The sequence below is a fragment of the Populus euphratica genome, unplaced genomic scaffold (genome assembly GCF_000495115.2).
Source record: "Populus euphratica unplaced genomic scaffold, PopEup_1.0 scaffold23.1, whole genome shotgun sequence".
NCBI lineage: Eukaryota > Viridiplantae > Streptophyta > Magnoliopsida > Malpighiales > Salicaceae > Populus > Populus euphratica.
In genome coordinates, this window is record NW_011499892.1 from 1,019,060 (window position 1) to 1,030,905 (window position 11,846).

The window sequence follows — 11,846 nt, forward strand, 5'->3', positions numbered from 1 at the left end:
TATATACAAAAATCAATCTAAAATTTCATGAAAATCTAATGATTAATAGACGAGATTTAAGATCCAATAACCATGGAGAAAATATAGATAAGATTACGTGAAGGGGGGAGGACGAGGGAACAAAAAAAAAAAAAAGAAGGTCAGATATTGAACTCTATCGTCGACATACACGGTATTGTTAGAAAGCACTTGAGAAAATGATTATAACCACGTATTAAAAAACCACTCAGTAAGATCATAATTGATAAGAGGTTTTGTTCAAAGTTAATTAATAATTATTTAAAACCCTATTTTGTGATATTTCAAGGTCTTGTTAGAGTTCCAATATGTCCAGGTGTCTTATTCTTTCTCCCCCCTTCCTCTCCTTATCTCTTCTATCACATCAACCTGTCTCATTTCTTTTCCCCAGTCATTCGATCTTGAATATTATCTGTTGACAATTAAATCTTTATAAAATTAACAATTAACTTTTATCAAGAGTAATTAATTTGCATAAAATATGCATTTTGGTTCTAACTAAACAAATGCTATTAAAAACAGTCGATTATTTAAAAAATTAATATTTTAAAATATAATTATATTTAAATTATATTATTTTTCAAATACTTTTACAACTGATATCATTATTCCAAAACTTGTACCAATCTATATCTTAAAATATTCCAAAACTTGTACCAATCTATATCTTTTTTTAAAAAAATCGTAGACATCGGGTCAATCAAAACCCTATTTAATGCTTCCTAACTGGCGTCCTTAGCTCTACCCAGTTGCAATCACGTCCAACGAATAAAACGCAGTACAATAATTATTGTAAGCAATATATATATATATATATTTTGCCCCCTCTGCAACGCAATTGTTTGTCGTCGGCGAGGGGGGAACGAAATGTTAGAGTGGAAGTTCATGCTTCAGATGGAAGCGAGGTCCATCAATGCAGAGCCCAAGGATCCCACTGTAGCTACCTGTAACCAGCCTAGCCCAAGGCATCCTAGTCCTAGCCACCACTAACCAGCCTAGCAGTCCCAGGCAGGCATCGTTTCCTTTTGTTCTTTCCAGTGAAAGGATACAACTCCCGCGGCAAAACCAAAATTTCAAATGTTTAGAAATAAAAGGCGGGAACAGCAATTTTACACTTGTCGATTTACAAAGGAAAACGGAAAGATTTCGCGGGTCCTGTCTTCATTACACCTCACCGAATAAATAAACAGAATTATATTTTTATTTTATTTAATCCATCCCCGTTTCCCCACTCCTTTCTTCGCCTCAACAAAGAATCACAGAAACCTAACAAACACGCCTTTCTTTTCGTCCCCAAACCACCATCCATTTCTCTCCATGGATCGCCCGACAAGGAAAAGCTTGAAGAGAAAATTGGAGCAGGATTTCGAACACGAAAATCAAAGCCGCCAGAAGATTCCCGCCACCGACGGCTTTGAGACTCACCAAAAACTTACGTCCAGTATTCAATCGCTAGTTGATATCCTCAATTCCACCTTCTCTTCTCTTGAAGCCGATCGCGCCGCCGCCAAGCGCGCCACTAGCGCCCTCTCTCAAATTGCCAAGAACGGTACCTTGTTTATTTTTTTGGATCTTTTTTTATAAAATAATTGTTCAATATGGTGAATTATTATTATTATCATTATCATTTTCTTTTTCCATATTTAAGATGAAACTATTGGGTGCGTTTTTCGTAGAGGAAGTAGTGGATACGATAGTGGATTGTGGTGCGGTACCTGCGTTGGTGTTGCACCTTCAAACACCACCACCTCTGAGAGGAGAAAATGGCCCAAAACTGTATGAACATGAAGTGGAGAAAGGAAGTGCTTACGCTCTTGGACTTCTTGCAGTAAAAGTAAAGTTAATTTGATTGTTTTACGCTAGTTGTTTTCTTATTCTCATTATAGTGCCGCATGATTATTTCAAAGGTTTCTTGAGCTTGCTGTTTATTTTTTACGCACTAATCAGGCAATCAGCTAGCGGAACACACAGTGGTGGATAAAACAAATAAATTTGCAATAAATGGAATATAATAATAAAATTTATTGTAATTAGCAAATCGTATTTTCTTTTACAATGTATGTCATTTAACTTTATTCTGCTTGAAAATGATTACAGATAGACTTTCTGTTTACTACATGAAAATGTTACCCTTTCTTTAATTTGTTCCTGATTTAATGATTCCCTTATCTGCCGTTCATCAGCCGGAGCATCAACAACTAATAGTAGATGCTGGAGCTCTGACCCACCTCGTGGAATTGTTGAAGAGACATAAGAGTGCTGATAACTCTCGAGCAGTCAATGGTGTTGTTAAGAGAGCAGCTGATGCAATCACCAACCTTGCCCATGAGAATAGTGGCATTAAAACACGTGTCAGGTTTGCTTAAATGGATAGCTCTCTTTTTTTCCTGGGTATGGTTTCAATTGTTATTATACATATTTTATGGCATCTTTGATTATGTATTCAGGATTGAAGGTGCCATTCCCTTTCTGGTTGAATTGCTTGATCATGCTGATAATAAGGTACAGAGAGCAGCTGCAGGTGCCTTGCGGACCCTTGCGTTTAAAAATGACGAGAACAAAAATCTGGTAGGGGGGATTCTTTTTTTCTTCATCCACTAGCATTATTTCGTGGTATGGGTTCTATTGTTGACTTGAAGAGCAAATTTGCAGATTGTAGAATGTAATGCCTTACCCACTCTTGTAATAATGCTTCGATCAGAGGATACTGCTATACATTATGAAGCGGTTAATTCTTAACTCAACTTTTCAGCTGGATTTGCATTCTGATTGTATAGTTTTATGTACTAACTGACCGTGCAAGGGATCGTTGTCAGGTTGGTGTGATAGGAAACCTAGTTCACTCTTCCCCACACATAAAGAAAGCAGTTCTTCTTGCTGGTGCTTTACAACCTGTAATTGGATTGCTAAGGTATTGCTGACCCGGACATTGTTGCCTGTTCTTGCTCAGTCACTCTTTTCATAATATAATTGTCTGCTGCAAGATCCTCACGGATATCCCTCTTAATTTATATATTGTGCAGTTCTTCCTGTTCAGAAAGCCAAAGAGAGGCAGCTTTGTTTGTTGGGCAATTTGCAGCTGCTGATTCAGATTGCAAGGTAGACTGAATACCATTCCTGTTTCAAGGCCTAAAGGATTTGACCTTACGTGTGCATCCATGTGTTTGATACTCATTTCTTTTTAAAAGTTAACTAGAACAAGGTTCATGCAGGTGCACATTGTTCAGAGAGGAGCTGTGAAGCCATTGATTGATATGCTTGAGTCCTCAGATGTGCAGCTCAAAGAAATGTCAGCCTTTGCACTTGGGAGGCTGGCACAGGTTATTGTTTGATCCTATCGTGGAGTCATGCTTTATTTAAAACATGCATACATATACATCTTGTTGTCTGTCGAGCATGCTGCGTGTGCATGTCTGCTTGTAGTATAGACTGCACAAAAAGCAACTCTAAGCATCAAAGCAGCAAAGGGACTCATTATTTTGACAGACATTTCTGCTTTTATTTTATCAAGAAATGGACTTCTTCACTCTTTATGACACATCCTCTTCCTCTTTTTGACTGCTTGCTTCTATCCTGAAACAGGCTTTGTGCAAACCATACTACACAAACGGGAAATTTTGGTTTAGAATTTGATCCATCTCTGTAGTCCCTAGGTAAAGAAAAGGAAGTAGAAGTAAAAATAATGACACCCTAATCAACTGTAAGACAAACTTTTGTCTCCATGGAATGGTAACTGCTTGTGTATGATTAAATATTATAAACAAGGCAGTCTGATTTGCAAGGGTTATTTACTTTCTGGACTTTCTTAAAACATCTTCTTAGTTGCCTTATTTCCTTGTAATCTCAGGAAACGCACAACCAAGCAGGCATTGCCCATAGTGGTGGCATCGTCCCATTACTTAGGCTCCTTGATTCAAAAAGTGGACCTCTCCAACATAATGCTGCATTTACCCTATATGGTCTTGTTGATAATGAGGTATGATTAAGTTTGTCTCTTCATTGCTTAAAGAATAGTCTGGTACTGCTAGTCCCTACATCCTTATCCAACACTGGAATCTACTTGAACTTATTTGGATTCTTTTGTAGGATAACGTTGCAGATCTTATCAAGTTTGGGGGTTTCCAGAAACTCCAAGATGGAGAATATATTGTACAAGTATGTTCCATAGTGTTATATCTGATCTTCCTTGGCTACTTTTTTTGGTGCTAAAAATTGAATAACCTCTCACACTGATGGAGCTGGTAGATTATTACTTTCTTCCCAATCTTATTCAGTTTATTGCAGTACTCTTTTCCAGATCTTATTGTTATAATCTGATACTTTGCAGCAAACAAAGGATTGTGTTGCGAAAACAATGAAAAGGCTAGAGGAGAAGATTCATGGACGAGTAGGTTCTCATATATGTAAATGATATTTTTCATCACTGTTTTCCTATGTTAGTTCTTAAAATTGTCTTTCTTGCCTGATATATTAACTTAGAAATAAGTTCCTGGTACAATTTGTTATCAGCAGTGCACTGATTGTGGTTGTCTGAACAGGTATTGAACCATCTCTTATATTTGATGCGGGTTTCAGAAAGGAATGTTCAGAGACGAATTGCTTTGGCTCTTGCTCATCTTTGTAGTCCTAATGACCGAAAAGTAATTTTTCTTCATAAAAATGGTACAACTTTTCGATCTGCCAAATTGTATGGTCTTTCTATATGTGATGGTTATATTTATACGGGACAAGTTTCTCATGGTTTGTTTCTAAATGCGTCTTGCAGGTTTAGATTTGCTGCTGGGGCTTCTCGAGTCTGGAAGCTTGAAACAGCAACGTGAGGGCTCAGTGGCCTTGTACAAGTTGGCTACCAAAGCCACATCAGTCTCTCCTGTGGATTCAGCCCCTCTATCTCCTACCCCACTGGTGAAACTCCTTTTCATGTTGATTTCTTTCCACATGTATAGACTCCTACCATGTTTGTAAGGTTTGACCAGCAGGATGTACATCTCCAGCAACAGATTGTGTGGTCGACCTCTAATTATTCATCATTTTATAGATTGTTGGTTCTGACTTGCAATTCCATTTCATTGAGCTTTGGTCCATGCCACTTTCTGTTTTTATTTTAATCCTATTATTTCAAAAACATTTTTTTAATCTCTTCTTGAGCAATTGTTAAATTTTTATAATTCAGTTTCAAGGTTATTATCCTGTTCTTTGAGTACATTGTTAAGCCCATATTTTGAGGTTATAAACAACAGCAGAAAAATAATTTTCTTACTTATTATTTTTCCGTAGGTGTATTTGGGTGAGCAGTACGTTAACAATCCTACATTGTCTGATGTTACATTCTTAGTTGAAGGTACTGAAATTTTCTATTGTGCAGCAAGTTTATGTTTGATAAAATGTCTTTTTATGTCATGATAAATTATGGTTTGTATGTTTATGGATATTTGCTAACATTAATATTGAGTGTAATTTTGCTGTTGGCAGGCAAACGGTTCTATGCTCACCGAATTTGTCTGCTGGCTTCTTCGGATGCTTTCCGTGCGATGTTTGACGGGGGTTATAGAGTGAGAATTGACTTATTTAAGAACTTTCTTTTGGCTTTTAGTTACAAATAGCTTTGCTCCACTCTGTCATTTTGCCTTCTCTACTGATGCATGCACTATTCACCTTTACCCAACTGTCATGTATTATCTCCGAGGGTTCATCATTCATCAGATTTCTTCACATAAGTGTTTCTTGTTATTGAGGAGCTGCTCGGGTTGTTAAGGACTACAATTAGATTGATTAAACTGATCTGTGCAATAATTTGCACTTTTGCATTCAGTTAATATATTCCAGTTGAAAAGAATTTTGTAGGAGAAGATGGTAAACGGATGCTTGATTTAATCACATTAAAACATGACACGCAGGAAAGGAATGCTAAAGATGTGGAGATCCCAAATATTAGATGGGATGTTTTTGAATTGATGATGAGGTGTGAATTCTAAGCTAAGCTTTCTATCTTAGATATTAAAGCAAATGTGTTTTAGAATTCTGATAGCTTCCTCGTGCACTTCTAGGTTCATATATACAGGATCAGTGGAAGTCAATATAAATATTGCTCAGGATCTGCTTAGAGCTGCTGACCAGTATCTTTTGGATGGCCTCAAGCGTCTCTGTGAATGTACCATTGCACAGGTTAACTGATTTACTATGTCAATGGGTGCTATGAGTAAACACTATTAGCACATGATGGCTTGAGAGGTTGTCTGACGAATTCTCAATGTCTCACAATAGGATATTTCTGTGGAAAACGTTTCTCTCATGTACGAGTTGTCCGAGGGCTTCAATGCTATGTCATTAAGGGAAGCATGCATTCTGTTCATACTGGAACAATTCGACAAGTTATGTACCAAGCCATGGTATGTTATCTTCTCAATGCACATCCTTCCCCAAGATTTGTTATGAGTTTCTAGTATTTGGGAATTTGCATGGTGTTAAGCAGACTGAGGTCTTGGCTTTGTTTTAATTGGATCGGGCAAGCAAATGGAGAGCAATTGTGAAAAGCTTTCTTAAGAACAAAAGGCTCCGATTTGGAATTCACACCTCTTTAAAATGCGTATTTTGAAATCTGAAGAAGTGTCTTCAGTATCTTTTCAACATAAATTTCAAACATATCCCGGTTAAGTTATAAATGGGTTTTAAAGTTTCTTTTTTTCCCCCCCTACAAATAAGGCATCCTTTTCGAAGGTTAATGGGCAGGTTCGACTTTGAAATATGCAGGTCATCTAGTTTGATCCAACGCATTATGCCCGAGATACGCAATTACTTTGAGAAAGCACTAAGCAAGCCTACCAATCTATCTTGAGGGGACCAACTGTAGATTGATTCAGCTTGGATCTTGATATTTCAACTAACCATTATGATGGAAGGCAACGAGTGTACATAAATCTTCAAATTGTCGAGCTAGTGTGGGGAAAGTTGGCTATTGTCTTCTTTGCATAAGCAGTCAGTGAAGTCCCATGTTCTTGCAAATCCCACCCTTTCGTTCTCTTACTTTTCCTTTGATCATTCATTCATCTAGAAATAATCGGTGGTTTGGGTCACTACGCAACACGTAGATCTTCCGCCAGCCTAATATGGTAGTAAAGTAGCCGTCTATGTAGCAGGATGCTAATGGATGTGCCCAAACATAGCAATTGAATCTGTAGGCGTCGTACTGTCTTCACCGGTAGCATTTATTTGCAATTATTTTCCTTGAAAGGTCTTTTTTTCAGTTCTCACTCCTTCCTCTTTTCGTGTGGATTTTCTATCGCTGAACAATGAATGATCAAGAAATTTGTGTAGAATTGTTTTAAAACAAACAAAAAAGAGTTTTTTTTATCATGCATTAATGATGAAACCGATGGATTGATAGGATACTACTGCATATTATTAAAATCACACAAAATCATCAAACTAATATCGTGGAAAAGCACTCTGATCAAATTAATAGTTTCTTCAGTATTATTGTGGTTTTAAGAAATAGATTTAATTATGATTTTAAAAAATACATGTTTGTTATAAACTTTTGTGAGATAGATTTTTATATGTAAAAAATAAGTTATTCTAGTTTTTATAAAATTAAGGTTTAAAATGCAATTACATACAGAATCTAGTATAAAAAATAGAAACTATTTTACTAAATAAATTGGTTTTTTCGGCTATGGTTTAATAAAAAATAAAGCTACTACAATATCAAATGATTAAGCTCTAAAAAACAAAACCTAACACCCCACTGCTGTGCTTAAATTAATTTTTTAATATTTTTAAATAAATAAAACTCTTAAAAACAAAACCTAGCACACCACTGCTGTGCTTAAGATTGTACTATGCTCGTTAACGCGGCCCATTATCTGTTTGAATTAAAATTATGGACCAGTCAAGTTAAAAAAGAAAGCCCAGTCCAATCCACAATAACTCGTCTCGAGGAAAGTAAGGAGAGGAGGATAACTAAGAAGGAAAGGACAAGATAAGAAACAAACACAGCGGTTCATTTTATTAGTAGCAGAAGACAAGGGAGGCAGGCATGGGTGTAGAGGTCCTGGGACTATGGTTGCCTAATCCAGCAGTCCGGTTCAAGAGGCCGCCATTTCTTCACTTCTCACCTCCAACTAGAGCATCACTTGTTACACCAGCTTCTCTCTCTTCTCCACCCCCCACCATCCAGGCAACAATCTCTTAATTCATCTTCCCGTCTTTTCCTTTTCTATTTAAAGTTTTCCTTTCTTTTTATTAATTAAAAGGCTTGGAGCAGATTGTTGGTGGAAAAAGTACTCCAAGTTGGCAAGGAAGTGGAAATGATGTTTGTGGAGGAGGAGAAGAGACCGACTGGAACGATTTTGAAACTGATCTTTATCATTGGACCAAACCACTGCGTCCTGTTCAGGTACAGGGTTTTTTTGTCAATTTTAGCCATTGAGTATCGTGTTCATTAAGTGCTTAGTTTTTTTAAGAGAAAAGAAAAATGAATGCTGGAAATTGGGGCAGTGGTATCCAGGTCATATTGCGAAAACGGAAAAAGAACTTAAAGAGCAACTCAAGTTGATGGATGTTGTCATTGAAGTTCGAGATGCCAGAATTCCCTTGTCTACTACCCATCCACAGGTTAGGCTAACCACTTACAAGCCATTGCTGTAATACAAAACCAAGTTTTAAGTCTGCTTGTGTCATTTGTTTGTTGGGTTTTTCGTGTTTTTCTTCAAGTATCATGTTTTCGTTTTGTTTGGTCCAATTGAAAGTAATTGTGCTAGATGGTTTATGAGATTTTGGTCCTTGTGATACATGAAGAAATATTTTTATACATGTATATATATCATCACTGAAGATAGTTTTATTCAATTCCCTTCCTTGCTTTTGATGTTTCTCAACGATCCAGTAAGCTGATGCTTTAGGACTGTGTAGTTCTTGGCTCTGAATTTTCTTTCTTCCCTTTTCCTTTCCTTTTTTTCATTTGTGTGTGTGGGTAGATGGACGTGTGGCTTGGAAATAGGAAAAGGATTTTGGTCTTGAATAGAGAAGATATGATATCTAAGGCAGACCGGAATGCCTGGGCTACTTATTTTGCAAGACAGGGAATAAAAGTTGTCTTTTCCAATGGCCAACTTGGAATGGTATGTATAGGCTAGAAATTCTCGTTCAGCTTCTTTAGTAACATTTTGTCATAGAGTAATTTTTTATGTGGGAAATACAGGGTACCATGAAGCTGAGCAGGTTTGCAAAGTCATTGGCAGCAAGTGTAAATGTCAAACGCAGAGAAAAAGGACTCCTTCCTCGTCCCGTGGGTTTCCTAGCTCAGTCAAGCCAGTACCAATCTTTTGTTCTTAAATTTTCTGCTAAGTTCACGTGCTTGTTACATGAATTGGGCCCCTTGTCAGCTTTAGTTTGAAATTTCAGTCTCATTGCTTTTCTTTTCACTTGAATTAGAAAAATGCTGTTAGGCCCATGTCATATAATGTATGACCATTATAGATGTCATGAAATCATTTTAACTATATCATTAAAACTACTATCCAAAAAGGAACATGCCATTCGACCACCTTCCTTTTGATTCTTTGATTTCCAAAGCAAATCTTGACAAATATAGTTGAAATGTCATAGTAAGGATTTGTTTTCATCCCAAGGTTGTATTATAGAGGTAAACTTTGTATTTGCGGGTGTTCTCTAGAGGAATAGATAGTCAGTGTAAAAAAAAATATTTTTTTGGGAGACATTGATCCTTTATTACCATTGTTTTCAGTCATAGCTATCCATGAAACCTAATTTTCTGAAGCTTGGCAAAAGAATATCATTAACTTTGATGAAATTTATTTCACTATTGTACAGGTTCGAGCTGGAATAGTCGGGTACCCAAATGTTGGGAAGTCATCCTTGATCAACCGTTTACTGAAGCGTCGAATGTGTCCAGCAGCTCCCAGACCTGGAGTTACAAGAGAGTTAAGGTATGCATTTATTTATTTTGCTTAAATATCATCAAGAATGTTAAATTATAAATAAAAGGTATTTAAAATGGAACCATCAAAAGCATAAGTTTTAACCTGGAGTTATAAACAAGTTAAGTATGTGACTACATATTCATTTAATTTGCATCAGTACTGTGGAAAATGTGAAATAGAAGCAAACATAAACTAAAACGGCGGACTCAAGGGAAAGTCTAAACTTACAAGTCCTGAATCAGATGCAGTCCTTGAGGAATTTACAGATCTCTAATGTACTGAGAATCTTGTAGACATATTAGTGTTTGGAAAATTAGAACCTCAGCATCCTTAATGACAACAGATTTAGCATTGCAAGGTTTGAAGATTTTATAAATCTAACAGAAAAGAGACCTTCAAGCTTATAATTTACCTGCTCTTTTGGGTGTGATATGAGAAAGAAATAATGGCTATAGTTATATGCTTGACATGTTATGTTCTCTTTGTGTCTCTTCCTTGCTCCTTGGAAGATGGGTTCGATTCGGGAATGACCTTGAGCTGCTAGACTCTCCTGGAATAATCCCAATGCGGATCAGTGATCAATCAGCTGCTATAAAGCTTGCTATTTGTGATGATATTGGAGAGAGATCCTATGATGTAACTGATGTTGCTGCAATTCTTGTCCAAATTCTGACAAAGCTCCCAACAGTGGGTATGATTGCATTGTTCACGGTTCCAACTTCCTGCTTGCTATAAACGCCTACAAAAGGAAAGAAAAGAAAAGAAACGATGGCTTCTAATACCATCTTTTGTTGCCTGTCAGGTGCAAAAGCTCTTAATAACCGCTACAAGATGGATGCTGATGACTTCTGTGGTAAAATGTATGTCTTACACAGCCCATCGTTTTCTATATTTGCGATATGACCCAAGTACGCGGCTAAGAGGCTCGAAGGGCTTAGAAAGCTCGGTTAGGAAACTTAAATTACCATACCTTTTTATTGCGTACTTACTGAAAAAAGCAAATAACCCGTAACCCCACAAACCAATTGCAATTTGGGCAGATGAAACTCTACTCATCCCATTAAAAGTGCAGTTTTTTATTTGCTTGTTGCCAAGGCAAGTAGCCGGACATTCCATTGCATAAATATTCCTGATCGGTTTTGTTGCTGTAAATTTTTGAATGCAGATTTGTCCAGAAGCTTTCAGTTCACTTGTTCAATGGGGACACCCATCAAGCAGCTTTTCGCATCTTGTCTGATTTTCGAAAAGGGAAGTTTGGTTGGGCGGCACTGGAGAGGCCTCCCAGGTGATGATGATGGTGGCTTTGTTTTGAATGTCCGCTGATACTTCAGTCTGTGGCTAATGCCTCGAGAGTGCCAAAAGGTAGCTTGAGCAGCACTCGAATATTGTGGAAATTGATCTTGACTTTGAGTGAAGGGATAACTAAAGATTTACTGTAAATCTCTTCTGCGGAAATCAAATAGCACAACTCAGAAAATTGGCAGGGATAAAAAAAAAACTGGAGTTGTATAGAAAAGGAAAATCTCCAGCCTTTTGTTGTAATCTACTTGGTTATATCTAATTCTTGACAATTGTTGTCTGCAGACAAGTACTATTTAAACCTGTTGCCCCATTAGGTTGTGAATCAAAATTAAAATATAGCATGTGCTTGTATATTGCACTCTGATTAAAAGGCTTGCCAATCAGCTAAACTTGGCAATAGCATGTAGTAGTAATTTCTAGTTTTTGGGATTTCAATCAAAAAGTGCCATTTTATTGTACATGACACATGGCAGTTAATACAAACGCATCTTTCTGTTTGTTGTTTTTCTAGCTGCTCTTCGTTGCTTATTTGCCGTTTCGGGTTCAGAAGTCGAGGGACTGCGGTGTGAACTTTGAATGATGTGA

At 37.0% G+C, this 11,846-nt stretch overlaps 2 protein-coding genes across 3 annotated transcripts; both read left to right on the forward strand.

Moving 5' to 3' along the window:
• Positions 1 to 1,211: 1,211 nt before the first annotated feature.
• Positions 1,212 to 7,036, forward strand: LOC105131434 (ARM REPEAT PROTEIN INTERACTING WITH ABF2-like). 2 transcript variants are annotated; one of them, XM_011034404.1, is made up of 20 exons: positions 1,212 to 1,567; positions 1,695 to 1,852; positions 2,202 to 2,374; positions 2,466 to 2,586; positions 2,671 to 2,745; positions 2,835 to 2,929; positions 3,042 to 3,117; positions 3,231 to 3,338; positions 3,866 to 3,994; positions 4,105 to 4,173; positions 4,346 to 4,405; positions 4,557 to 4,680; positions 4,784 to 4,923; positions 5,296 to 5,359; positions 5,491 to 5,570; positions 5,916 to 5,980; positions 6,066 to 6,183; positions 6,283 to 6,407; positions 6,769 to 6,839; positions 6,895 to 7,036. In XM_011034404.1, the coding sequence occupies exons 1-20, from the start codon at positions 1,336 to 1,338 to the stop codon at positions 6,900 to 6,902; spliced, it is 2,091 nt and encodes a 696-aa protein (XP_011032706.1). In that variant the 5' UTR covers positions 1,212 to 1,335; the 3' UTR covers positions 6,903 to 7,036. The 2 variants fall into 2 exon arrangements, with proteins under 2 accessions (XP_011032706.1, XP_011032705.1); XM_011034403.1 differs by having other exon boundaries at positions 6,769 to 7,036.
• Positions 7,037 to 7,979: 943 nt separating this feature from the next.
• On the forward strand, positions 7,980 to 11,764 carry EMB3129 (GTP-binding family protein). The gene is made up of 9 exons (XM_011034405.1): positions 7,980 to 8,194; positions 8,282 to 8,413; positions 8,515 to 8,631; positions 8,994 to 9,137; positions 9,218 to 9,304; positions 9,850 to 9,965; positions 10,469 to 10,650; positions 10,762 to 10,819; positions 11,125 to 11,764. Exons 1-9 carry the CDS (start codon positions 8,054 to 8,056, stop codon positions 11,246 to 11,248), a joined length of 1,101 nt encoding a protein of 366 aa, XP_011032707.1. The 5' UTR covers positions 7,980 to 8,053; the 3' UTR covers positions 11,249 to 11,764.
• The last annotated feature ends 82 nt before the right edge of the window (positions 11,765 to 11,846 follow it).

Coding starts and splice junctions, on each gene's coding strand:
- LOC105131434 (XM_011034403.1), top strand. CDS start 1,336: ATGGATCGCCCGACAAGGAAAAGCTTGAAGAGAAAATTGGAGCAGGAT. Junction 3,995..4,104: donor ATGGTCTTGTTGATAATGAG/GTATGATTAAGT, acceptor ATTCTTTTGTAG/GATAACGTTGCAGATCTTAT. Junction 5,981..6,065: donor GTTTTTGAATTGATGATGAG/GTGTGAATTCTA, acceptor GTGCACTTCTAG/GTTCATATATACAGGATCAG.
- EMB3129 (XM_011034405.1), top strand. CDS start 8,054: ATGGGTGTAGAGGTCCTGGGACTATGGTTGCCTAATCCAGCAGTCCGG. Junction 10,651..10,761: donor GACAAAGCTCCCAACAGTGG/GTATGATTGCAT, acceptor GTTGCCTGTCAG/GTGCAAAAGCTCTTAATAAC. Junction 10,820..11,124: donor GATGACTTCTGTGGTAAAAT/GTATGTCTTACA, acceptor TTTTGAATGCAG/ATTTGTCCAGAAGCTTTCAG.